The sequence below is a fragment of the Parasteatoda tepidariorum genome, chromosome 1 (assembly GCF_982258835.1).
Source record: "Parasteatoda tepidariorum strain Cologne lab strain chromosome 1, Ptep-v5.0, whole genome shotgun sequence".
NCBI lineage: Eukaryota > Metazoa > Arthropoda > Arachnida > Araneae > Theridiidae > Parasteatoda > Parasteatoda tepidariorum.
This window is the reverse complement of record NC_141755.1, coordinates 21,279,686-21,306,283: the sequence shown is the minus strand read 5'-3', so window position 1 is coordinate 21,306,283 and position 26,598 is coordinate 21,279,686. Positions and strand designations below refer to the sequence as shown.

Below are 26,598 nucleotides of genomic sequence, written 5' to 3'. Positions count from 1 at the left end.
GTGCGAGTAATATTTGCGTTAATAAGTAATGTAACCTTGATCATTTCAGAATTATTAGTTAATGGATTACTCAATTTTTGCCCTGCTCTATTATTTGCATACATGGTTATTGTAAAAGTTAAGCTGGCCTTGGTAATAAATAAATCGAAAGTTCATTTTTGATTCAGAAGATACCTTAATGTAAGATTGTAAAATTAAAGGTGCTCTTTATCAAACAATATTAGCTATAAACGGATCTCTACTGGAATTATTTTTCCACAAAGGTAACAATTAATTTTTGCAATTGTCAAGAAATTATAAAATGGTAAGTAACTGAGATTTTTGAATTTATTCTATGTATGTGTTCTCGAATGCCGGTATAATACAGATTAAGATTTCTATGATTATTTACTTATTTTTTGACATGACGAAATTCAATGACATTTTCCAATCATTTAATCATAAGAAAAGAACATTTTGCATTAAAAAACTTAAATTATTTCATATTTTTAGCAATTTTGCTAGTTTCATAAAATGGATAGAAACAATCTATTGCTAAAGAAATCAAATTTAATTTAGGTTTTAATCAATGCATTAGTATGTAAACATAAGAGTGGAAAACGTCGGGAAAATTATTAAATTTCACAACATTTTAAGAAAAACAAGCATTAAGATATATATAAAAGATTAATAAAATAAAACACATTTCAAATGCAAAATATACAGCTAAAAGTAGAATGAATAAAATCATATTACGTTCCCTTCATCCTAAAAATTGCACATACGCAGTAGGAAATTTTCAGGGCCAAAAACTTCACAACAGATACGAATTTGTCTAATCATTCATCAACATAAACCAACTTCATTGACACAGTAACCACAAACGCGCATAAATGCTGTCTTTGGATGGTAATGATAAAGTTAGTCTGGTAGCAAAAATAGGGTGCTGCAATAGTGTTGCAGCAACAACAGAAGATTGGCATTTAAGGCAGAGTTTGTAAATGACTAAGGTTTCGAAATGCGATCAAGAAGGTCGCAGGTTCTTGCACAAAAGTCACTGAAGAATCTCAGAATACGCCAACTAAAGCACTTTATTGAAGTAGCTTATTATCAGATCAGTAAGTGGAGAACGATCACAAAAAGACTCAGATTAATATCCCTAAGTTCTGATTTTACAAACACGCGCTCTGAATGTTATTGTAAATGTTCAGACTTTTAAGCAATTTTGGGACACAATTCTGCAACATAGTTCTACAATTTATAATGAAGTTCTTGGATGATATCCATTGGTAAATTCTAATCCATTAGTAATTCTAACATGTGCGGGTCCCGCAGTGGACTGATCGTTAAGACACGGTTCCCAGCAGATCACCGAAGTCAAGCATCACTGGCTACGGTCAGTGTGCGGGTGGGTGATCACTTGGATCAGTCTGAGTAGGGACCGAGGGTGTGCGGTATTGGTCCTCGTTAAACTGTGCTACCGTAAAGTGCTCGACTTCGCGCGCAGGTCGTCGGGCTACCGAAGCGGGGGTGCCATCCCTTCCGCAGAGGATCAAAATTGTGATGGCATGTCTTCGGATCATCCTCCGGGATGTTTCCCAGACCGTCGCCAATAGCCCATTGTGCAGCTCTAGTGCGACGCAAAGTAACAACAACAACAACGACTAACATGTGCGCGAAGTCGAGCACTTCACAGTAGAACTGTTTAATGAGGACCAATAGTACGTAACCTCTGTCATTTCGTAGGCTGATAGAAGTGATCACCCACTCACTCACTGTCCTCTGCCAGTGATATTTAACTTCAGTGATTTACAATAAACCATTTTTACGATCAGTCCACCGTGGAACTAGGGTGCAGAGAACGTATTTTGAGCTCTAAGTCGCCTGCATGTGTATCTGTAACAATAAATAAAATGAATAAACTCATTTTATTCACATAAGCGAGCTTGTGTGAACATAAGCAAGAATGCTTCATAAAATCCAGTAAAGTAGAAGAACAGAAAGCACAAATAAGGATAGAACTTCACATGATAAATACTGGGTTGAGGCGTCATTTGAATCCATTACATACACACTTCAGTATCTGGTGGAATGGCAAAGCCCCTCGACCACGAAGGTCCCATTTATCAATGTTATATGACCTAATAGCTGTGTAAATGAGTCTTGAGCTTAGTAGAAAGAAGCAGAGAAGATTATCGAAAGAATACATGGCATAAAGAACAACTGAATGAATGTAATCATTGAATAAAGTTAGGCCTAAAACTAAGATTAGGAATGGTGATAGAGAAAGTCACGGGATCGTAACGCGGAGTCCCTAAAGTATCTCTGCAATTACAAACAAGTCATTGCTAAGCAAAACTCTTGTTTAGTGAATGTTCTGAGCCATAAGGAAGAAGATACAAGCTTAATTTTTGACTGGAGGGTCACAGCAAAATTCAGCAGATACAAGAACCGAACTTCAGATGTAACTCAGAATCGAACTCCTGATCAAACTCCTGACGGATTCTAGTACTACAATTGAATAATCGTCATGTTTCAAAACTTGTTAAAGCGCCATGCATCCAGATGATTTTAGGTAAAAGATGGAAAATATTTTCTCTACAATTTTTGTTTCTAGCTGCCTACTTGAAATTCGTACGAAAATTTCACTATATGAAAGATTCAAATTTTTTAGTAGTCACCAGGAAAAAAGATGCCATACAGAAGTAATTTTTATTTCTTCCTTCTTGGCTCTAAAACTTGGTGGTAAATTCGATGATAATTACTTTCGTAACTGAATGAATCTAGTGCTGCTTGTTAATCTAATGAATTTTTGTACGAAGTTGTGGTTTTTTGCGCTGTAATCCGGGATTTTAATCTCTCATCCCAAGTAAGCTGGAAAAAAATTTTTAAAATTTTAACACTTTACTGATTTGAGTAAGAATACAGTCTAATCAATTAACAGATAGCGAAAAGTAATAAATACGATCCTATATCTGCTATATTATATCTACATGAGTGGTTTTGACCGCAAGACTTATCGCAGGAAGTTTCATCCGTCGAATACCATACTTCAGAAGCGTCAACTTGTTCCCAACCCAACTCCGATCTTTAAGACACAATTCCCAGCAGATCACTGAAGTTAAGCATCAGCGGCTGAGGTTCGTGTGCGGGTGGCAGACCACTTTGATCAGTCTGCGAAGGGACCGTGGGTGTGCGCTATTGGTCCTCGTTAAACTGTTCTACCGTAAATTGCTTGACTTAACTTCGAGCAGAGGTCATCAGGCTACCTAAGCAGGGGTGCTTAACCTCTGCAGAGGATCAAAATTGTGATGGCATGTCTTCGGATTATCTTCAGGGATGTTTCCCAGACCGACGATTACTACTGCCCCTAGTCCTAATAACAGTTCCCTTTTGTGGGACAGTTGGCACCCATGACTTAATTGGGTTGACACACTCTTTACGAACTTTATCTCAATTTCTTCCTTAGTAGGGTAAACTTTTCACTTGCAGTGTGTTGTTACTTAAATTCTCTCTCTTTTTTTTCTTTAGTAAAATGCATTATTTAAGTGAAGGTATATTCAAATAAAATATTCAGTTATTAAACATTTATTAGTACATTTTATTTAAAACACTAAAATTATTAATAAATTTGAAAAAGAATGTAAAAATTATTTTATTATATTTATTTTTAAAAATATTTATTACCAGCTAAATAAATATTCTTAACTTCAATAAAGATATCCTTTTTTTATTTTACTAAATTTCGTTTAACTAAAATTAACCCGCTTTCGTGTTTGCATCGATGAAATCTTGCAATCTAAATTTCGACCACTTTCCGTTTAGCTAGAATGCTTAGAACTGTACTGAAGCTCCGTGTCCGATGACTATGTAAGTTTCAATCATTTCATGACCACTATCAGCAGAATTCTGCGCGATATAATCGGTAAAGATAATTTATAGTCAACCACTTTAAGACTAACTTAAACACGTAAATTTCATCTCAATCTCTAAGCTATAAAATTATTTTCTTTTGGATCATTTTTCTACCACTACAAATAGAAATTATTGCGATATTATCTCCAAAGGAAATTTATCCAGGCCTCCTACATTAACTCTATTTTCCCCTTTAAAATGACATAAGTTCGAAAGCAGGCCCAAGACATTTTATATTTGAAATGATTTATTTTCGTAACCACACTAACCGCCGGCAGCGAGTAGCGGTAGCAGAACTTAGGAGCTGTTTTAAAAGAGTTATTTCGTTCTTCTTACAAAATAAATAAATAAATAAAAAATAATAATAAATAAAAAATAATAATAAATAAATAAAAATAATTATAAATAAAATAAAATACTATTATTATTTATTTATTAATAATTTTTTTTAGAATAAGAAACTGCCTTCAACTATAAATCTAACTGCATTAGGTAATACTTAAGCAGTTATCAATCGTTCTTGTTTCGCGTGGTTGGCGCATAAGGCTTTGAATCTTGTTCTTCATCAGTTGCGCGGGTTAAGTGTCGTGACAATTAATTGAATGAATGAAAATTATATACATTTTATTTACAAAGTAATAATATGATATTTAAGAGAAACAGGGGTTAAAAACCAAGCCTACTTCGAATGATATAATAATTAAATATTATTCAGTGAAAGTTAAATTTACCTCAATGTTTAATGCTTATGTTAATCTTTAGAGTAAGCATCTCAAAATAAGCGTCGCCTCACATGTAAAGCTCCAGCTAGATCATTCAAATTGGGTATATGCGACTTATCACATGGTTGTATCTAATCACGTGGTTGCTCATAGCGTCTTATCATTACAGCTTTAAGGCTTAGGCTCGGTAGGTAGGTACTTTATTTACGTAGCACTAGGCCTGCCCAATGGGTTATTGGCGACGATCTGGGAAACATCTGTGAAGATATGCCATCACAATTCGTGAAGCCACTTCCTCAATTTAGACATAGATCTCAAGGGGAAAGAAATTTCCTTGTTCCCCATTGTAAATATCAGCGACCGACCAAAAGATTTTCGATTCCCCAAATTTAACGATCGTATATACTCGGTGGGTCATAGTGCTGTCGAAGATCGAACCCTAACTTCGGACCGGAGTCCGATTCATTAATCACTGAGTTATAATTGTCCAACACTTAACTTTATTATCATGCTAAATCAATTTTCGGATATTGCAGCTCTAGTGCGACGTAAATGTTCTTGTTCAGTTACGTCGCACTAGAGTTGCGCAATGGGCTATTGGCGACGGTCTGGGAAACATCCTTGAGGATGATCCGAAGACATGCCATCACAATTTTGATCCTCTGCAGAAGGGATGGACCTCCGCCTCGGTAGCCCGACGACCTGCACGCGAAGTCGAGCACTTTACGATAGAACTGTTTAACGAGGACCAAAACCGCCCACACTCGGTCCCTACGCAGACTGATCCAAGTGGTCACACACCCGCACGCTCACCGCAGCCAGTGATGCTTGACTTCGGTAATTTGATGGGAACCGTGTCTTAACGATCAGTCCACTGCGGGACGCGATGTAAATGAAGTGCCAGCCTATCAATTTTCGGACGAGATTTAATTGAATACTTGCAAGCGATGTCACGCGTGTGTGTCGAACCTGATTGGCTGACTCATGCGACACGTCGCCAGCAAGCATCCAATTATTAATCCTGTAAGTTTAGATTTTCTGCATTTTCTACTACACGTGCTTTTTAATAATTTTTGTAAATAGCATTTATTTTTAATTGTATAAAGTAACGTTTATGATAAGCTATAAGCTGTTAAAAAACTACAAAGACAATGACAGACATCTAATTGTCAGCACAAACTTCCTACGTTTAAATAATATTCGTCAAAATGTATTTTTCGTAAGAATTTCAGATAATTTAAGAGTAAAAATAATTAAGTTAGACGCAAAATAATGGAAAAAGTTCGCAGACCATTATTGAAAGTTATACTTCTAGGGGATTCCGGTGTTGGAAAAACGTCTTTAATGCATCAATACATAAGCAAGAAATTTACTAGCGTTTACAAAGCCACGATTGGAGCTGATTTCTATACCAAAGATGTCGTCGCCAACGGTAAGACAGTAACACTGCAAATATGGGATACAGTTGGCCAAGAAAGATTTCAATCGTTGGGCATTGCGTTTTATAGGGGAGCTGATTGTGTAGTTCTTGTTTATGATGTAACAATGCAGTCCTCATATCAAGCCCTAGAAGTTTGGAAAGATGAGTTTTTAATCCATAGGGCTCCAAAAGATCCCAGAAATTTTCCGTTTGTTGTGCTTGGTAATAAAGTGGACTTAGGAAACAAAATTCGCAAGAAAGTTGATGTACAGCAAATTATGATGTGTGATTATACAGTGCCGTCCTTCTTGACGAGTGCTAAAGATCGGACGAACATAAAGGAAGCTTTTGATTGTGTTGCAAGAATGGCGATGAGTCAAGAAAAGGATGATTACTTATTCAACACAATGCCGGAAGAAATAACAATAAATCCTAAAGAAGAAGATTGGAATTATAAATGTTTGTGTTAAATATTTTATTGGAGTGAAGCTTGATGCGTTTGAAATAAATATACTGAATGATATTTCTTTGGCTCAGTGTTTTGGTCCGAGTTACAAAAAATAGCAGAAAATGCGATTTTTACTTAGAATTGTGTAGCTTAGAAGGAAGTAAACTAACAAATGCGATGCATTAAGTTTTTTTTTTGTTGAAAAAATCAATTAAATTTAATCAAGCATTTCTGCTATTTTTATTTGGCTTTGCATATAGTAAGTTGTATTTTTAGCCCTTTCTGGTTATGAAATAAAATCTACTAAACTCAAATGACAAGATAGGTCATATAACTTCCCAAAAGGTAATTAGAATCGAATTTCTTATTTTCTTTATGACTTTTCATTGTAATTAAAATAAAACTACACCCATTGAGGTAAATACAATTATGTTTTACATAGACGATTGCCTTGTAACAAACAGAAAAAAAAATTATCGAAACATTTTATTTAAGTGATAAAATTGCACCAAATGTAGACCAATGCATGAAATTTTGAAGGAAACATGAAAAAAAGAAAATCACTTTAGCTTGGTTTTGCAAAAATTATATCTCAATGAAATAGGAAGAAAATAAAGTGAATAAAACACAAATAAGAGTACAGAAATATAATAAGTTCGATTCTATAAACAAGAACCATCTTCAGTGTCTAAAAACAAAAAAATTTGGTGTGTCTCGGATTCTAAACTCTATTTTTTTTATGTTTAAACATTGAGGAAAGTTTTTATTTATGGGACCGAAACTATTAAAGCATGTCTATTTATGTACTCTTATTTGTGCTTTATTCACGTTTTCTTCTTTAACTCTGCATTGCACAAAGTACACACAAGTTCGAAACCTTTTTTAGTTAACGAGCACTGGCCTAACCTGTCTCTACTTTATCAGACACCACAGCAAAGAACCATATTTATATTATACCAATGAAAAACACTGTTTACCTAAATCGATAAGATATGGAGACAAAGTTTAAAATTATAGTTCAAGAATAGTTGTTTAAGTGTAATAGAGTTTTCTTCTTGAATTTTTTCCCCTTAATAATTTTGCCTATTACAATAATAAAATTTTTAATAAGAGAATATGTCAAACCTATTAAATTTGATGCAGATTATAGGCACAGTTCGGCAATCATACGCTGTCGAGGACTCAAATATATATATATTAATGCATATTCTTGTTCAGTTGTCTAAAGAAAGTGTACACTTTCAAACTTTCTGAACACAGCAATTTTTTTTTGTTGCACAATTCGAATGATTAAGTAAGAGCCAGAAATGGCTTTGTTGTGCCAAACAAACCACCATTACAGACTAATTGCAAAGGGGGAAAATTAGTGTTATATTTTCTAAATGTCGAAGGAAAAAGATAACTAAAGTAAGAGTAGGAAATATAACTAAATATTAAAAAAAAAGTGTGATTAGAATCGAATTATTGAAAAATATCTGGCAGACATCTCTGCTGTGGGTTAATGCTGACATATCGAATATACCCATTACCAGTAAAAATATTTTGAATGGTTTCCGTATTTTAGTCACATGAAATCCAATTTACATCTGGTTAGCCACTCCACAATACAAACATCTTCTTTTTCCAGTATATGGTCACGCCGAAATGTTCCGTGTGGTATCGCATTGTTTAAGAACATTAAGCATCCACTAAAATTAAATCAGGACCCATTGCACCATTGAAAAGACAATATGCTCCAAGACATAATCCGTATACCAGTCAGAGTACCTCTTTCAAGGACATGGAAGATTGTGCGGCGGTCCAGCATAGATAACCACGGCTGTCATAATGGTTGATTTCTCGGACATCAGAAGGCAAGTAGTGGGTTCCTGGTTCTTTCCATATGAAAGTAAGTCGAGAGTCAGTTGTCAGGCTGAAGCGGGACTTATCAGTGAAGAGAACATTCAACTATTGATCTATGAACCAATCTCTATGATCTCTGCTTCATCCTAAATGGACTCTTTTGTTGACAGAAGTCAGCGGAACGCAAACAGCAGGTCTTCTTGCAAACAAATCTCTCTCACGAAGCCTTCTGGAAACAGTAACTCTAGAAACTCCGCTTCCTGTGGCCATATAGAGGTTATAGAAGTGCTGAGAAGCTGTAGTCTCTCTGTAATCGATAAATACCGATCTTCGTTGTGGTTCTTGATCGACCTTTGCCAGATTTCCTCCTGACAAATCCGGAATCCTAACATTGTTTCCACGAATTTCACACAACGCTGGGTGTTAAATTGAATTCTCTACAAATCTGGATTTGAGGAGCAGTGGTGGCTTGTCGATATGAATTCTGTACCCAGATCGCACATATCACAGTGCTGCTGACGTAAAGCATCTCCAGTCGTAGATGGATCATGGATTTGAGTCCCCTTGCCGCCAGGCTAACCGTGGAAGGTTTTCGTGGGTTGTTCATAAATGCGAATTAATTCCATCCTCCTCCACGGAAGCCAGCTTTTCCCAATGTTGAATATAGGAGTTCCCTTGCTTCTGGGTTGGGTTCAAAATTACAAGATTACGGAGTAATACATTGGTATTCGCAAATTCAGAATTGGGTCGGTAATTCAAAGCCGGTTATAAAATAAAATGAAATCTGGATTTGAGACTGGCCTGCTTCAAATATTCCCCTTTCATTCCATCATCTAAACGTCGGTACTTTTTGTTGTTTGAAATTAAACGAATCGGTTTAGATTGCTGCTAAAAAACACCAAGAAATTAGGCAAGATTTTACCAAATGTAGATTTTACCATGCGCGCATATCGAGTATATTCATCTACTAGCCCCGCCCACACACACGTATACGCGTATGCATGCATTCGACACACAAGATCGAGATCTTCGTTTCGAAGCAGTAGTTTTACACTTCACTCAGTTGTTTTCAGGAAATTTTAAGAAAATATGCGAATTCTCTTAATTTGGAACACCAGTGTAGTTTAAACAGATGTAAAAATTTATAAATTCAAAAATAATAATTTCCCTCTCTCCTTATTAAAAATAAATAAATAAACTTTAAACATAATAAAATTGTAAGATTTCCGTTTTATATTAGTTATTTAACTTTTGAGTCCAAAATAGACGGGGTTAGTCCTACGTCACTAGCTCTCCTCGTTCCAAACAAAGTTCTGAACGGAGCAAACAATATGGCGTTTCTCATGTAGTTAAAAGTGGGTGAACTAAATCTTTGAATATATTAATATAGAGTCGAATTTAACCACTGACATGGCAAGAAAAAGTGTTGCATATATTAATATTACGTTAATCTCTTTTTATGATATTAATTGGAATAGCTTATTAATTGCAAATGATTATGAAAACTTTTTGTATATATGATTGAGAGAATTTGTATTTAATATTTACCATATAAATTGTATTTATAATCTGGAAATCGGAAATTTGCGAATTTTATTATTTAATTTATGTTTAATTTTTCTTAAAATATGTATAATATATTAAATCAATTTTTTTTATAATATTGAGACAACTTGTAAATAATTATGAGAATTTTAAAGCAAATTAAAAAGTTATGTAAGAAGCATGAATAAAGTCAGATAAATTATTGAAAATTATAAAGCATTTTAGATACACGTTTTTAAAATAGCTCAAATTAATTGGTAAATTTACTAAAATGATAGGAAGTAAAAAAAAAAAAAAAAATTATATAAACAAACGAGTAGACAGGTTGATATTTACAACCAAATTATGAAATAAATATGGATGACTTGAATGTTACGTTCACTGCAACAAATAGAATATTACTATGAAGGTACATTGGAGCATCGTTTATACGACGATCTCTTATACGACGTTTACATTTATACGACGTTTTAGTGTGGTCCCAAATCATTCCTATTCATTTTAATGTAAAAATATATCGTTTATACGACGCGCAGAATCGGTTATACGTCGGTTTTTAGATTTTGTTCACGCTTATTTAATTTTTTATTTTTTCTTGTGTATTTTAAAAAAGGGCGGAATTTGCCAACATGAATGATACAGAAATGGGTGCCAACAAGAATGCTTGAATGACGACCGTAATTTTTACTAGATGACTGAAAAAACTAGACAATGTTATGAGGAGGCAAAAACGAAACATTTTGCTATTCATCGACCAATGTCCAGCGCACCCATCGATACTAATTATTTTGGAAAATGTAAAAGCGCTCTTTTTTTTTCCTGCAAATTGCACAAGTGCGCTTCAGCCATTAGATTTGACCGTGATTAGAAATCTAAAATTGCATTATAGAAAGCAGTAAGTTCAACTCGCTATTCAAAGCATTGTAGACTAATAGCAAGAAAATATAATTAAAGGTAACATACATACAAATTGCTCACTGCAATTTTTCTTCTTTGGTTATTTGTTTGTTTTGCTTTGTCTAATTTAGAAATTTATGTAAATCAACACGTTAAACATTAAAATTAACTGAAAACAGAGTTAGTTTCAGTTTTAGAAGTAAAAATCGATTATACGACGTTATCGTTTATACGACGTTTTTCGGTGGTCCCTTCGGCGTCGTATAAACGATGCTCCACTGTAATTTAAAAAATTTTGATTTAGACTGTCAAATGCAAATTTTATTCTATAAAAAGTGATAACAGTAACACTTGCCAAAATAAAAGCTGTATAACTAAATATGCATACATACATTAAAGAATTAAGTTTCTAAATTAAAAAATTTTTTAAAAATTTGAATTATATTTATTTGAAATGCATGCGAAATTAATATTATTAAATAAGTAAAATTTAAACACCTATGTGAATACATAGATTAATAAATATGAATGTTAAATAAAAGTTTATGTATGGGATAAGTATGTTTTAAAGAATTCTAAAAAAATTCATGTTGCACTTTCTTATCGAATAAAATAGGAATCTGAGATTTTAAGATAAATTCATATACAACACCTAAAAAAAATTGTTCCTCTCACATTTTAAAATGAAATTTAGAAATTTAAAATTCTAAAATAATTTAGCTATTCTATATATTAAAATTCTGGAAACTATACATAGTATTGACCCTTTTAACATAACACTACACTTTAACATAGCACTACACTAGTTACGTTAAGAAATAATCTAATATTAATTATTTAATAATAAGGTATCTTAATTTTTTCAAAAAATTAATGCATAAAACTACTGTTAAAAACTGATAAATACAAACAAGAAAAAATCTCAAGTCAAAATAAATCTGAGTTTAAACTAAAACTCTGTGCAGATTTAACTATATGTATACATATTAAATAAGTTAGTTACATAATTTATTCCTATTTAATAGTTAAAAACTAAAGCTTATGAGAATTAGCAGCAATAATCAGAAAATCTTAAGCAAACAAAGTTTACAATAACTACAAATTTAATCATCAGGTATAATTTAATAAACAGACATTAGTATTGATAAATACAATTTAATTATAGATTAAAAATTCATTTCTGAACGTTTTAAAACAATGCATGCCTTTCCATAACTAAAGAAAAAAATTAGATGTAGGTTAAGAATATGTAACAAATTCTAAATAAAATAAGGCAGTATTATAAACATGAAACAAGAGTTAAAAATAGTACTGACGCTTAAATTTTTATACATCAAAATTAAAGATAACCATTTTGAAACTTTTTTATAGCTTTTATGCACTTAACTCGTAAAATCTACTGAATACCCCGTATAATGAAAACTACATAAATTAGGAATATGTCCCTTAGAAGCGCTATATAAATTTATTTATTTCAATAATTAACTAAAAATCTTGCCGTCTTAAATTCACATAGGAAATGCCATTGAAATGGTTCGTTCGAAAAAATGTTTGGAACGCGTTTGGAAGGAGGCGGGGTGAAATACGTCATCACTGTCCCTGTCTATTGGAATTTTAAATATTTTTTGTATTAATGGTCGAAAAAATTTTGTTTGAACTTTTTTTTATTTATTTCCAATGGCAGACATGAAAGACAAATTTGTAGCTGAGAACAATATAAAGAAAGAACAAAAAACGGGAACAAGAGCTACAAAAAGAAAGAGTCTATAGATCTGTAATAATGCATCTCGCCCGCCAATAATGTTTCCACAAGGGCCCAAGAGGAAGTGCAGGGCAACTTCTCAGATGGTTTGTTTGAATTACACATATAGAAGATCAAGAACGTGATATGCAAAGTAAAATAAAAGAAAAATTAAATAGGAATAAAAATTCTTTTTCTTCTGAAAACAAAACTTGGATGCTAAAAATAATTCCCGGAAAAAAGTATCCATAAAACGTTAAAAGAAATATAGTCTATCAGAAAGGCTTTTAAAAAGGCCGGGCTATCATAAAAACAAAAGATTTACATAAAGATATACATAAAAGCAAAGCAGGAAAAATAAAATTAATCTCAAAATTTTTTTTTGTAGCTGAACATCTTAGTTTTCCAATAACTGTATTTTCAAGAAAAATTGAAGGAAAAAAAAATTAAGTTTAATAGAAACCTTCTTAAATGCCTCGTCATAATAGAAACTAGTTTTTTTACACAAAAAAAAAGCTAGATAAAAACCAAAACAAAATAGTTAATTTTTCAACGAAAAATTTAGAGCAAAAAATCTTAATTCAACTTTTTTACATTACCATATTTTTAGAAAAAAGTGACGATGAAAGAATAACCTTAACTATAAACGCTCTTTAAGAAATGCTGCGTCATAATAAAAACGCTAAAAAAAGTTTAAAAAAAATCAATTGAGAAACATAAAGAAAGTTGTTTTTAATTCTTAAAATATAATTTAGTGTTGAAAATCAGTTCTCTGTGTTATCGTTTATCTGTCTCACCATAGAGGAAAAAAATGGCAATAAGAGAAACAAGTCTATCAGAAAGTTAAAATGCCGAGCCATAGTAAAAATTGAAAAAAAAAAAAAAAAACTTTTAATCTTTAAAACAAAAAGCGTTGAAAATTGACATAACTGATTTGTCTAAATATAATTTAAAAAAAATTAGAAGTACATAACTCATGATTCAGTTAGTTTCAATTCTTCAAGTTTTGTTTTACCATTTGTCTGCCAGAACAGAAATTTGCATGCCGTGCTAAAGATTTAGAACTTAACAAATATGTGTAAAAATTATTTCTAATAATGTCTATTTCTATTCAAAATCCAAAAAAATTAACTTAATCGAATAGGCTGACAATTCGGCCAACCAAATATTTGGAACTGTGTTTGGTACAATCAGGTAACATTTTTGTTAAATACCGTTTATGGAGAAAAACAAAAATGAAATTTGGATAATTTTATGCAAATATAGTAACTGGTTCTGAAAATGTTCTTAATTTACCACTCTAATGTGGAATTCGGTATGACAATATCACAGAGTTGCTTGACACTATACTCAAATGTATTAGTATTGTGCATACAATGTTTTTGGAAATATAATAAAAATATAAAACAATATTCAAACAAACAATATTTATTTTATCAAGCTCAAAGTAAAAGAATGTAAATTAAAGTATGGATTCAAAAAAGCTGAGCTAGAGAAAATAGTAAAAAAATGCATAAACAAACTATACAATTTTTTTTTTTTTTTCATGAAGAGTTTTTTCTCACCTTATTAGTTTTTATTATTCTATAACTAATAGATCACCAAAAATTATCAAAGGGCAGAAATATCACAACCACCAAAAAAATCAACATCATTTAGTAATTAAAAGCTAATAAAAATGTACCTAAATATTAGTGTTATGTTTGCATTTCAGCAAAACAACACACTATATTTTATTATCTTACTAGATATCTTAGAGGAGAAATTTTTTTTTCCTTTTATCGAAGATAATAATTTATTCACATAATTTTTGTCAAAAATAATTGATTCTTCTTCTAAATTTGATTAAAAAAAAATACTAAAATTTCAGAAAAAATATTGCTTTCTTTAAAAGCATTGAAAAAAAAAAAAAAAACTCTCTATGTGCATTATTAAAGGTTAGGACCCATTTAGGGCAAAGGAGACAATGGTTTTTTCAGCAAAAACAGCATTTTAAGTCCTTTTCACAAAGATGACTTGTTTAGCAAACACGTTATTCGAATTAAGGATTATTATCATTATATTTTTGAAGATCGAGCTTCAGAATATATTTTACCTTCAGTAAATATTATGCTTATTAAAACTGGTGTATAATGTTGGAAAACAGTTAATAATTTAGAAAATTATTAACAGTTTTACAACATGTTAAATTGCTCTGAGGATATTGTGACCTCTTAATAAGTATCATTAAACTGGGAAAGTAAGTAAACTGGGAAATTTTGTATGGATTTTATTAAGAATGAAGACAACCACAAAAAATGAAATGACGCTGATTCCTTAATTTTACAATGGCACTACATTTACAAACATATTTCCATTTTACATGAGAACGAATATCTTCAATCATGGTCTGTTTTTACAGAGATCCATGAATCTTTATTATCAGCTGTAACAAAAATAAAATTTTTTTTTAGTTAGAGTGTAAGGAAATAAGAAAATTAAGAACTAAATCAAAACAACGAATTTGAATCTACTCAAGCAACAAAATATATTACGTAAATAGTAGAAAAATTTAAAAAGCAATATATATATATTTTTTAATAGTAACAAAAGGAATACAAAAAGTGAAAAAAGAGAAAAGGACAAAAAATTCTAGCAAATAAAATTAGTTTAACTTTTACAATTTTAGGCAATATTTAAAAACACAAAAATGTGTTTTGATAAATGTATATAAAAAAACTATTCTTGTGAGCATTAGAGACAGATTCACCTTTTAAGAAAATTAACCTAATAAAAGAAAAACCCTGAACACAAGCACTATTAACAAAAGTGAAGCAACCTAATAATCAATAAAAATTCTCAATAGAAAATTTTCTCACAAGGATTTTGCTAATAAACACTTTGAAAAAGAGTTTAGTTTCATATGCACATAAAAATATATTACAAAATGCTCCTACTCATTTTTGAAGTTGAAAGAAATTCTAAGGCTTAGACAGTCCAACAATCGGATCCCCAATAAAAGTTAGCATTCAAAACTAGTTGCTTTAGCATTCCCCAAGATTAAAATTAGTAGTCAATATAGTATTTATAGAAATCAATAATAGTAGCCTAAATTGTGTCATTTGATTCTTATCAGCACATAAGTTAAAGGAAATCTTAAGTAGAGATGACATAAAACAGGGTCCATTCTAAGCGGGATTTGTGGGTATGTCCTTTGAATAAAAAATTTCTGTTTTGAATTTGAGTAATCAGTTCTCCATGCATTCTGTTAGTAACGATTCTATCGTTTTCTGTTTTTTTCCTTTGCCCCTTTGGACACTTTTCTGAACTCCGATATGTTTAAAATCAAGATTTAGTGCAATATGCTAGTTTGGCAACAATGAATTTTTTTAAAATGTTGCCGATTTATAAAATTAGTAACAAGTTTTCCGATAAAAAAAAAACTGTCTTTCAAAAAAAAAAAAAAAGCTAGCAGCCAAAGTCACTTAGGTTGGATTTTAGTAACAAATAGTAGCCTTTTAGTCATTAGTAGAGGCTCTGAACATCAGTTGGACTTAACCTAATGATGTAAATAAGGACATATGTAAATTACATACATTTAAATTTTCGGTGACAGAGCCTGAGATATACATTTCTTTATTGTTTTTGCTATCAGATAAAAGAATATTATATATGGCTGTACAATGGACTACAAGTCTTTTAGTACAGTATGTTTTATTTTTTACTAATTACTAACACTTTGCATATTATATATATCTATGCTACTGTGAATGACCAAAATCTGGAGAATGTCAACAATCACATAGTTGCTTTGGTGAATGTTCGAAATATGTGTTATATCCAATTTTATACTAATTTATGTGTTGATATTATTATATTTATTTGATATAATTATATTTATTCAATATTTTAATACTTACTGACGATAGATTAGAAGAAACATCAGTGTTTGATCATCAGTTACCGGGCAATGGCACTTGACCTTAAAAAAACATCAGTGTAGGATATACCGGGCAGTGGCACTTAACTAGAGCTTTGGTAAATGTCCGAAATATATACTAGGTCTAGTTAAGTGCCACTGCCCGGTATATCCTACACTGATGTTTTTTTAAGGTTCAGTGCCACTGCCCGGTATACCTTACACTGATATTTTTTTAAGGTCAAGTGACTATGTGATCGTCAACGTTCACCGGTGAAAATCAACAACCACTGATTTCGGTCATTCACAGTAACATATATACATATAGTAGTTAAGAGGGCATCAAAGTTACTTTAACAAAATTGGTGGTCCGCACAACTAAAAAGTTGAGAACAGCTGATATAGATCGGTAAAAAGAATTTTAATACAACTCAATTACCTTCTTTGTCATTTAATATCATATTAATATTTTATCACAGAACTCTATCGAAATGCTAAAAACATTTTAAAATCTAATATTGCAAATTTCAAATTGTTTGATTCTTTAATATATTGTTGTAAACATAATATGAAAGATTTGGCTGAAATTTATGACTGATTTTTTTCTATTTGCTTAGGATTAACTGAAGTGTATGTAAATTGTTAATTAATTTAATTTTTATTCTATACAAGTGGAATTCCTAATAAAAAGTGTCTTTTTTTTCTATCAATTATCTTTTAATAAAAATATTGTTTCTCATTACTAATAATAATGAAAAAAAAAATATTTTTAGAATTACTAGTGCAAAAAAAAAAAACTTTATTATTTTAAGAAATATTAACAAAAATATTTAATGTTCCATAAGAAATATATATTTAATGTTCTTTTTAACATCATAATTAATCAAATTAAAATTAACCTTTATTACACAATGCATTGTAAAAAAACAAAGGCTGAGAAAAATTTTGAAAATACTGGGAATTCAAAAATTTTTTAAGCCTAAAACAGCAAACTTGGTTCTTAATCTGGACTACATTATACAAACAGCTTATTTTCCTGAATTCATTACAATTATTCTAAACATGTTCTCTTATTGAGTACTTAAAACATCAATAGCTATATATTCTAGCAATTATTGTTTTTTAGATGTAACTTAAAGATATTTTGTGAAGTGTAATAATTTAGAAGTTTGAAATCCATTTAAAAGGACTGATAAATGCTAATCATTTACTTAATTCAAAACAAATCAGTATTATGAAATAATTATTTAGACAAAATTACAGTATTAGATACACATTCTCTATACAGAATCTACTATACATTTTCTAAAGAAATAAAAATAATTAGCTATCAAAAAGACTTATTTATTTGCAAAGTTAGCTTTAGAAATAGCAGATATCATTCATGAAGCAGCAATTCTAATATGAAATTATAATGAATTTAAAGCATATATTATTATCAGTGAACAAATATTGTCACTGAGTTCTTTTTCTGTAGCAAAATATCTTATGTAAGGATAATTTCTTTCAGTTGCAAAGTAATTAATGTAAAGCTCATATTTTACTGTAGCAAAATATTTTACACAAACTTATCTTTTTCTGCTATGAAATAATCATTTTTTAAATAAAGCTCACCCTTTTCTGGTGTAAAATATTTAGCATAAAGTTAATTCTATTCTTCAGCAAAATATTTTATGTCATATGTGAATTTTATTAAAAAATATTGTGCCAAAATCAAACCACTGAATTTTACAAAATGCTAAAGGTGAGATTTTAAAAAATAGATTGATAGAATTCTACACATTCACTGAAAATTATTTTAATTCTGATTTAATTCGATACATAATAAATGCATGTGTTAAAGACTGCTAACAGAAATAATTTTACAAAAATTTAATATAATTTTGTTGAAAATGATTCACATTACCATGTTTTCTTGTATTGCATAAAAAAAGCACAAAATGCAGAGATTCTTTATTTATAATTATATTTAAAACTAAATGAAATAACTGGCATGGAAAAAAAAACATTGGTATATATTGTATTTTTAATGATAAGCATAGCCGAACTAAAATTCATATTCATGAGATAGAAGAAAAATCAAGGAAGCAGTGACTAGGAATTCACATAATGCATAATTATTAGTAGATTAATAACAATACCGACCAAGAAAAGTAGATTTTATCATCTATCATGAAATAAGTGTTTTAAAATAATCTTATTTTAAACACTGACAATACCTTTTAAAATTAGTAACAAATTTTAAAAATAAGTTTGACTTAAACAAAAAGATACGACACTTTTCAGTAGTTTTTGTAATACACAAAATGTACAAATAATATCATTACATGTCAAAACTATGACAGTTAAACAGCATCTAGCAAAACTCTTGAAACTCAAATACAAAACATAAATTTGAGATAGCAATATAAAAAATGAGTTATTGCACTCTAAAACACACATAAAAGGAACTCAATTCAAGTCAAATGCATAAAAATAATAACTAATAAAAGTCATACTGTTTTATTCAAGTGTTTCTGTGCAGTTTTCACTAATATTTTTAAAATACTTTTATCCGATAATAGTCATATAAAATTATCAAATAGTCTGTATCATGCAATCATGATTAAGTCAGTATAATTACTTTTTGTTTCTGGGTTTCAATTCTTCAAAACACGGATGTAGAAAGATATAATTCTTCTTTTGAGGATTGTAAAATTCATGGCCCTATAACAAAATAAATAAATGTACGTTTATAAATAATAAAAATTATTATTGATACTAAAAGAATATTAGTGCAACAATAGAATTTAGCATTAATAAAGATAAAGCATTTTAAAAATTACTTAGACAAAAATAAAATGAATACTAGCTCTATACATTGACATTTTGGCAAAAAATAGCTGTATAATTAAAAAACAAAATTTTTTTAAAAATACACATTTAAAGAAAAATTATTTGATTGAATATCAGCTCTATATGTTGATATTTTTATAAATAATTAATATTCAATTATTATTAAAAAAAAGAAAAAAGATTTGCACAAAAAAAGCAACAAATAAAAATGATTTTTGAATTATATAACTTTTTGATAAATTGATTCTTGAAATGTGTTCATATGTACAGTGCGCAAGATAAAAAAAAAGAAACAACCCTGAACAGGGGTGATTGTGAGCCCAAGTTGAAATTCCGTAAAATCTCTTGAGTTTAAAAAAAAAAGAAAACAGAAGTTTAAATTGAAAAACATTTAAAACAAGTTTTTTTTTCCTTTTTCTCAATATGTCTTAGTTTACTTAAAATATATTTGAAATTTTACACATACCTATGACCAGGAGAAATAATTAAAATTTACAAATATGTCTTTCTTTCTTGAGTTTATGATTATAATAACTATTTACTGATAAAAAATGAACATTAATCATGAATATAAGCTTATAAAGTATCTGGCTCTCCCTTACAAACAAATAAAATAAAATAAAATAAATGTTTTTAAGTTCCACCTTTGAAAATTTGATTTCCTGAAACTTCCGTGATCAATGATTTTTTGAAACGCCTGAACCTTTGATCTGCGGAAACTTCCAGATCACTCTTAGCGAATAATCCGGATTTTTTCCGGAGCACAATCAGCCCTGCTTGAATAACTCTTATTCTAATGATTCCTTCAACTAAATGCCAATCATAATTGTTTCACCCTCTGAGCGTTACTCCTGTCTTTCATATGCAAGCTTTCCTGCATATATATATATATATATATATATATATATATATATATATATATATATATATATATATATATATATATATATATAAAAGCTAAATTAAGCTAATAAATTAGTGCTAACTATTAAATAAAGTATAGAATCAAACACAAAAATGCACTTTCTCTGAATAAACATACCCTTTTTTGACGGATTCTGATTTCAAACCCTTAAAGTAGGGAGAGAGGTTGCCACAAACTTGAAAATATGATCCTAATTGTTAGGTCAAGAGAGCGGTCTAAAGTTTGGGGTCCTTTTATATTTATTTCCTTTTTCTGCATAGATTAACATATCTTGCAAAATATTTAATCAAATCAAAACTGTTTTGGGTGCAACAGAAAATTTAGTTTATTCAAAGATAATTACATGGAAAATATAATTATTAATACTTCTGATCTTTTTATTTAATAAAGTTCAAAATTTTTTTTTTTAAAATAAGGTATACAAATTTTTGCATCATTTTAAAGTTTGTAATTTTAAGTGAGAAAATATAAAATTTGAACAAAATTGGTCAAGAAATTAAATTTAAAATTTTGACTAACTTAAAATTTAATAGCATAGAAACTATTCATCTAATTTAATTCAAATTTGGTATTTTTTTCCCTAAAATAACAAGCTTTAAAATGATATTTTGAGAGTCAAAAATCTAGATTTGTCAAGAAAAAGTTATGTTTTTTCAGTGAAAGTACGTTGTTGTACCTGATCCTGAAATTAAATTAATAATTAGCACTTATTAATTAGCATATTTCAAACTACCCCTTAAAACCATTATGATCGGTATTTAGTACATGGAAATCTGACTATTCGAACATAAGTTATTCAGGGTTATATCTTATTTATTTTGCCCACTGTAACTGGACTGTATAAGGTAACATAATGAAAGAATCGCACAAGCCAGAGTATGTAATACTAAATAAATACCTTAGACCAATCATAGCTAACTGCATATGCAAATATTTCTCCCCTAGCATTGAAACAGCAACGAGAGATTGACTGGTCCATAGGATCTGAAGTTTTCAGCTTAGTTCGTGCATCTTTATCCCAAAAGCTGAATCTACCATCAGAGCCAATAGTGGCCAATGTCCCATGAACAGGATGAAAAGATATATCATTTACCTAGAAATTAATAAACATCAATTGATCAATTAACAATTAATATGAAAATTTATAAAAAGTATACATCGTAACAAATATTAAAAAAATTAACACCAGTTAAAATAATAAAATTACTGATCTAAGCAGAATGGGGTTATTAATAAATTTTTTTACAATACAGAAAATCATATTTTAAAATGCTGAAATATCTAAAACAATATATGTCTGAAATAGGTATCAAAAGTTCACAATGGATGAAGCTTAGAGATAGCACCATATCAGCATGAAACAACTACAGTATTTATCAGTGTATGAGTCAACTTTTAAAACCCCCAAACTTTTACGAAAATCAAGGATCAGATAATAAAGTTCAAGATTTGTTGATTGTTAAATATTGATGCAAAATAAACATCGAGATAGATATGAATAACACTGTAACAATTTATCCATTTCAAAAACTATTTTTAGTATGTTATATACAATAAATTTTTCAATTTCTTTTATCATATTTTCTTTATCTATAAAGTTTTTTTTTAAACATTTTAAATAACAAAAAAAAAAAACAATTTTAAGAATAAGAAAAGTTAAGATTATTTATTCAAGAGTATTTCAAAATATATAAAACAATGAAAACTTTTAAAACATATCATTTACAAACTAAAGATTGCAGAAAATCATCTGTCACCTATAAATTTGGGATTTCGTAATAAAAAAATGTTGGGTCTACTTATACACTGAGATATACAGTAATTTTAATTATTATTTGAGAGGTAGTCTTATCAATTAGTTCCCTCTTTTTCAATTATAAATACTACTCTCTACTCTTTATTATAAATACTACTCTCTACTCTTTATTATAAATACTACTCTCTACTCTTTATTATAAATACTACCCACCACTCCATGTATTTCCACTCTTGGGAGTATTCAGCTAAAATATTTTCTTTGCCAGAAGTTTGTTTAGAATAATAAATTGTTTTAGGATGATGAATAATCTACTTTTAGAAAAATCAATCTAAAAAAAACACAGAGCGTTTGCGCCTTATTCATATCATTTTTCACTTTAGTCTACATAGTACAAAATATACCACTATGCTCGTAGAATTAAGAAAAATGTTTCATAGTATTTTTCTGTTTTTTTTGCAAGATATTCATAACTAGTATTACATATATAGATAAAAAAAAAAACATAACAATCTTGCAAATTAATGTTAATTGCTATTCATTTGTAATACAGAAAATAGATATCTGGAATATCAGTTCCTTGGATTTCAGATTCTTAACTACATATATAATATTTTATAATAATATAAAGAAATTAATATTAAACTAAGGAGTAACTATTAGATTCATTCAAAAATGTACAACAAATCAAACTTCTCCTTACAGCAAATATGTCTTGATAGCCATTTGAAGTTCCATTTGATCTATGACATTTGAATGTGAAGTTGTCTTTTGGGTTTTGAGGATTTACATATTGAATGGCTACTCGTCCTTCTACACTTCCGAGAGCAAAACCACAAGGTGCAGATTTTTTATCCAAAAATATTGATACACATCTATGCTGCAATAAGGAAGAAAAAAAATTCAGTCATGCAAATAAGTGCACATAAATTTAAATAAAGTTTAATTTTAATAATGCCTTTCTTTTCCTTTATTTAAATTATGGAAATAGTTAAATTTTATGAAAGCTACATTTCTGAATAAATACATTACAATAAAATACATTAAACAATATTATTTTACAAGTAAAATGTTTTATCTAAAAACATTATTCCTGTTTGCCTGTCATAACTAATATTGTTATGACAGACTATTAAAATGTATTTTAATAATGTCATGCATTAAAATTTTTTAAAAATTATAATTGTTTAAAGAATTTCTATTACTAGTTACAAACATATTTTAATGGTTTCTAAGGTCACATACTACAGGTAACCATGCATGAATTAAGTTTACTTTTTTATTTAACTGTTATTTATAGCTGTTAGTCAGTTCTGATAGAATAGCCCCAAATTTAAAGAACAGAAAGGCCATATGAGCACTTAACTTTAATTTTAAAGAAACAAAAAATAAAATCAATGAAAATAATTTGCTTGGAATTAAAGTAAACAGATTTTTTTATGTTAACACACTGAGAACAAGTAATTTTTATTTTATTTTTTTATATTACACCCAGCCTGGGTCAATTGGTCATGCTATCCATTACAAATGCGAAAAACCAAAAGGAGGTATCCTCAGTCTCAATATCTATAAATTTGAAGGCCATAAAGAGATGTCCATTCTCGGAACCACCCCCAAACAGAGGGCATAAGGCTGCTATAGGAGGTAATCACGACCCGTCAACATTCTAAAACAGGCAATTTCTATCTTCCTGAAGAACTCTGTTTTTATTTTATAGAAGACACTTACAACTTTTTCAAGCAGCAAAATTACTCTAATAAAGCTTTCTTGAAATTTTAAATATTGTCTTGATTAGTGATTTACAATTTCTTACGTAATTTATTTATTAAAATAGCCATCTTTAGACTTACAAAGATGTTTTTATAAAAGATATATAGTTTTTCAATGCAATAGTTCAATCCATTATATTGCTTTTTATAGAAAATAATATCAATTTAATTGAACAAAATTAGTGTCACATAGTGACTTTAATTTAAAGTTATAATAAAGGAAACATAAAGAATAGAAAACATAACTTACTTGAAATTTTAAAGGTGATTCTATTTTTTTAAATTCCTGAGGTTGTCCTTCTAACTGATAAACAATAATCCCTCGTCCAGCAGTTCCCACTACTGCCATTGGATAAACCTAAACACAATTTAACTTACGTTTTTAAAAGTTTCTTTTTTCTTACTTTAAAATATTGAAGATTACCAAGCATTAAATACAATAAATTTTTAATTGGCCTATTTTAACCTTTTAAATATGACATAACAATAAATAAATAAAAATTAACTTCTTCATATAAATACCCTTTGACAGCAAACACAATGAAAATTTCTAAAACAAGATTAAAGATTATGCAGCTTTTTTTGTTGTTACTTTAAATTAAAATGTTAATATAAGCTAGTATAATATTTTTTTTTATAGTTATTATGAAAACTTCTATTTGAATATTAATGTTTGAAATATTTGAAAATAAACAATATTCAAAAAAGAAAAAAAACAATAGTCTGTATGTGACATTTTAAATATAAAAGCCGTTCGAGTCAGAAGCTTTTAGAGCTATTTATTTTACCAGTTCATTAAGAAGTTGGACAAGAGCTAGGCTATGTATACAACAAGCAATCTATTTTTCATCATATAGAATAGAAGACATTAAAAGTTTGTATTCAATATTAATTTGTATTTGCAACTTATAAATAATGATGGCCAGTATTAACACTCACAATTTAGATTTAAAACCAACAAATGATGGAAGTCTTTGCTAACCATAACTGTACAAGCAAGGAACCATGGCTGGCACCCTTTGAAAGTGCAATGGTAAATACATAAATAGTGTGAGGCACAAATATACCCTAACATACCTAAAGTTGCACGTTTTTAATAGTCAAAACAAACATTAACAGGGGGGCGTAGCCAAATTATTCAACGAAAAATAAGCACCTTTTAAGCACTCAAAAAATTTTTTTAAGCACATAGCAGTGCACTAGGCAGGGTTGAAAAGTTTCTGACATTTGACGGTTTTATCTTGTTTTAACCGTCATGTAAAAAAAAATAATAATATACCTTTTGGCATTGTTTTTGACAATTGGCAAAAATCATGAAATTTTGAATCATGTAAAATAAATGGCGTTTTCATACGCTATGGACTGACAATACACTGAAATAGATTGGAGTCGAATTAATTGAGAAAACGTTGAATAGAACAATGTGAACTGTGTCATTTTGCACAATTTGAAGCGAAAATCTCATTTAGAAAAAAGGAAAATTAAGCAATTTTTAAAAAACAACCAATGAAAATATAACCTTTAATGGCTCTTAAGAAACGAAAATAAGCACCTTTAAGCACTTTTTAAAAACGCTACGCACCCTGATTAAGCTTAAAAATCTATTAAACACCAAAATTCAATATTTAAGCTATTTAAAAGTTAATTAAAAAAATTACTCTAATATTTGAAATGATGATGTTTATATAAAGTTCCATAATATTTCTACACTTCCCATGTATTATTTATAAATAGGACTGGGCTATAAATCGATGTATCGCGACACATCGATTTAACGCCCATATCGGCAAGTGGATACAGCGACTTTCGTTCCAGGCGATGCATCAGATATCTGATTTAAGTCTTCGAGGTAGACGATATAAGACACGCAAGGATCTTCCCTTACGCTCCGATGCCTACTCAGGGTGTTCGTTTCGTTATGTTGAAATGGCCTTGATTGATTAGCGGTAGAATCATAACCAGAGTTTTGAGAATACTATATCGTGATCTCGCATGTTCGTTTTCACACCCCTTAGTTTTTTTTTTCTTTGTCGCGACTTGATATCATTTCTTGTAGATTATTTTCAGTGGGACTAACTTCGTGATCGCTGCCGTTGCCTTGTTCTGAACGCAATCTATTATTGAAAAGAATTTATAAGGAGTTTTGTCATTAATTAGGTAATTTTTTTTCAACAAAACTTTTTCTTATTTTTAAATGTGAAAATTATCGGAAATCTAATTTAAGGCGCCCATAAAGAATTAAGTTACAAAGTAATTAAATTTGTTAGGTTTTTTTCTTTTCTTTTAATTTATTAAAAACTTTTTGGATAAAACTTCTAATAATTTAATGGGTTTTTATTATTGATTTTAAATTTATAAATCTTGAGTTGCTTTTATTTTTAGAAATTAAGTTAAAACGAAACTTATTTTTTGTCATTTGGATTTGGACATAAGTCAATCAACTTCGTTTATTCAAAAAAATTTTAAAGGTTTGCGAATTTTATTCATTTTATTAGAGAGTACAATCAGTTTTTTAAAATTTTCTTTTAATATTATTAGTTAATTGTACTAAATATATTATCGAATATCACAATTCTTTTGTTTTTACTTTTAAGAAATTAAACCTTACTTTGTTTTTCGTTCATAATTCAGTCATTATTCAATTTAATGTAATTATTTATGTGAAATAATAATAATAAAAAATAGTGATTTAAAAGCGCTTTATAATATTTTTTTTTGAAATTTATTTAGCACTTTGTTTTGAAAATACAAATAATTTTTAACGAAGTTACTTTTAAAATTTTTTTTCTATATTGTTATGTAAATATATTGATAAATTTCTATTCTATTTATTTTTTTATTATTTATTTTTAAATTAAGAAATCTTTCGTTATTTGAGTGATCATTTTTAGAAAATATAACAAAAC

At 29.3% G+C, this 26,598-nt stretch overlaps 2 protein-coding genes and 1 pseudogene across 4 annotated transcripts in view; 1 reads left to right on the top strand and 2 right to left on the bottom strand.

Annotated features, from left to right (window-relative positions):
• Positions 1-1,288, bottom strand: part of LOC107441018 (sodium- and chloride-dependent glycine transporter 2) — a 29,531-nt gene extending 28,243 nt beyond the window's left edge. Inside the window, exon 1 of one of the 2 annotated variants that reach the window (XM_021147542.4) lies at positions 736-1,288. The gene's annotated coding sequence lies outside the window, so the exon portion shown is untranslated. The remainder of the gene's footprint in view (positions 1-735) is intronic. The other variant, XM_043039171.3, reaches the window with a different exon arrangement.
• Positions 1,289-5,643: 4,355 nt separating this feature from the next.
• LOC107441020 (ras-related protein Rab-7a pseudogene) lies at positions 5,644-6,559 on the top strand (annotated as a pseudogene).
• Positions 6,560-14,762: 8,203 nt separating this feature from the next.
• Positions 14,763-26,598, bottom strand: part of Rae1 (ribonucleic acid export 1) — a 24,220-nt gene continuing 12,384 nt past the window's right edge. Inside the window, exons 7-11 of one of the 2 annotated variants that reach the window (XM_043039170.3) lie at positions 23,943-24,050; positions 22,627-22,803; positions 21,066-21,260; positions 19,031-19,113; positions 14,763-14,934 (exon numbers count right to left, since the gene is read on the bottom strand). In XM_043039170.3, the coding sequence (XP_042895104.1) occupies positions 14,931-14,934; positions 19,031-19,113; positions 21,066-21,260; positions 22,627-22,803; positions 23,943-24,050 (567 nt within the window). In that variant the 3' untranslated portion in view covers positions 14,763-14,930. Of the gene's footprint in view, positions 14,935-19,026; positions 19,114-21,065; positions 21,261-22,626; positions 22,804-23,942; positions 24,051-26,598 lie in introns of those variants that run through there. The other variant, XM_087160285.1, reaches the window with a different exon arrangement.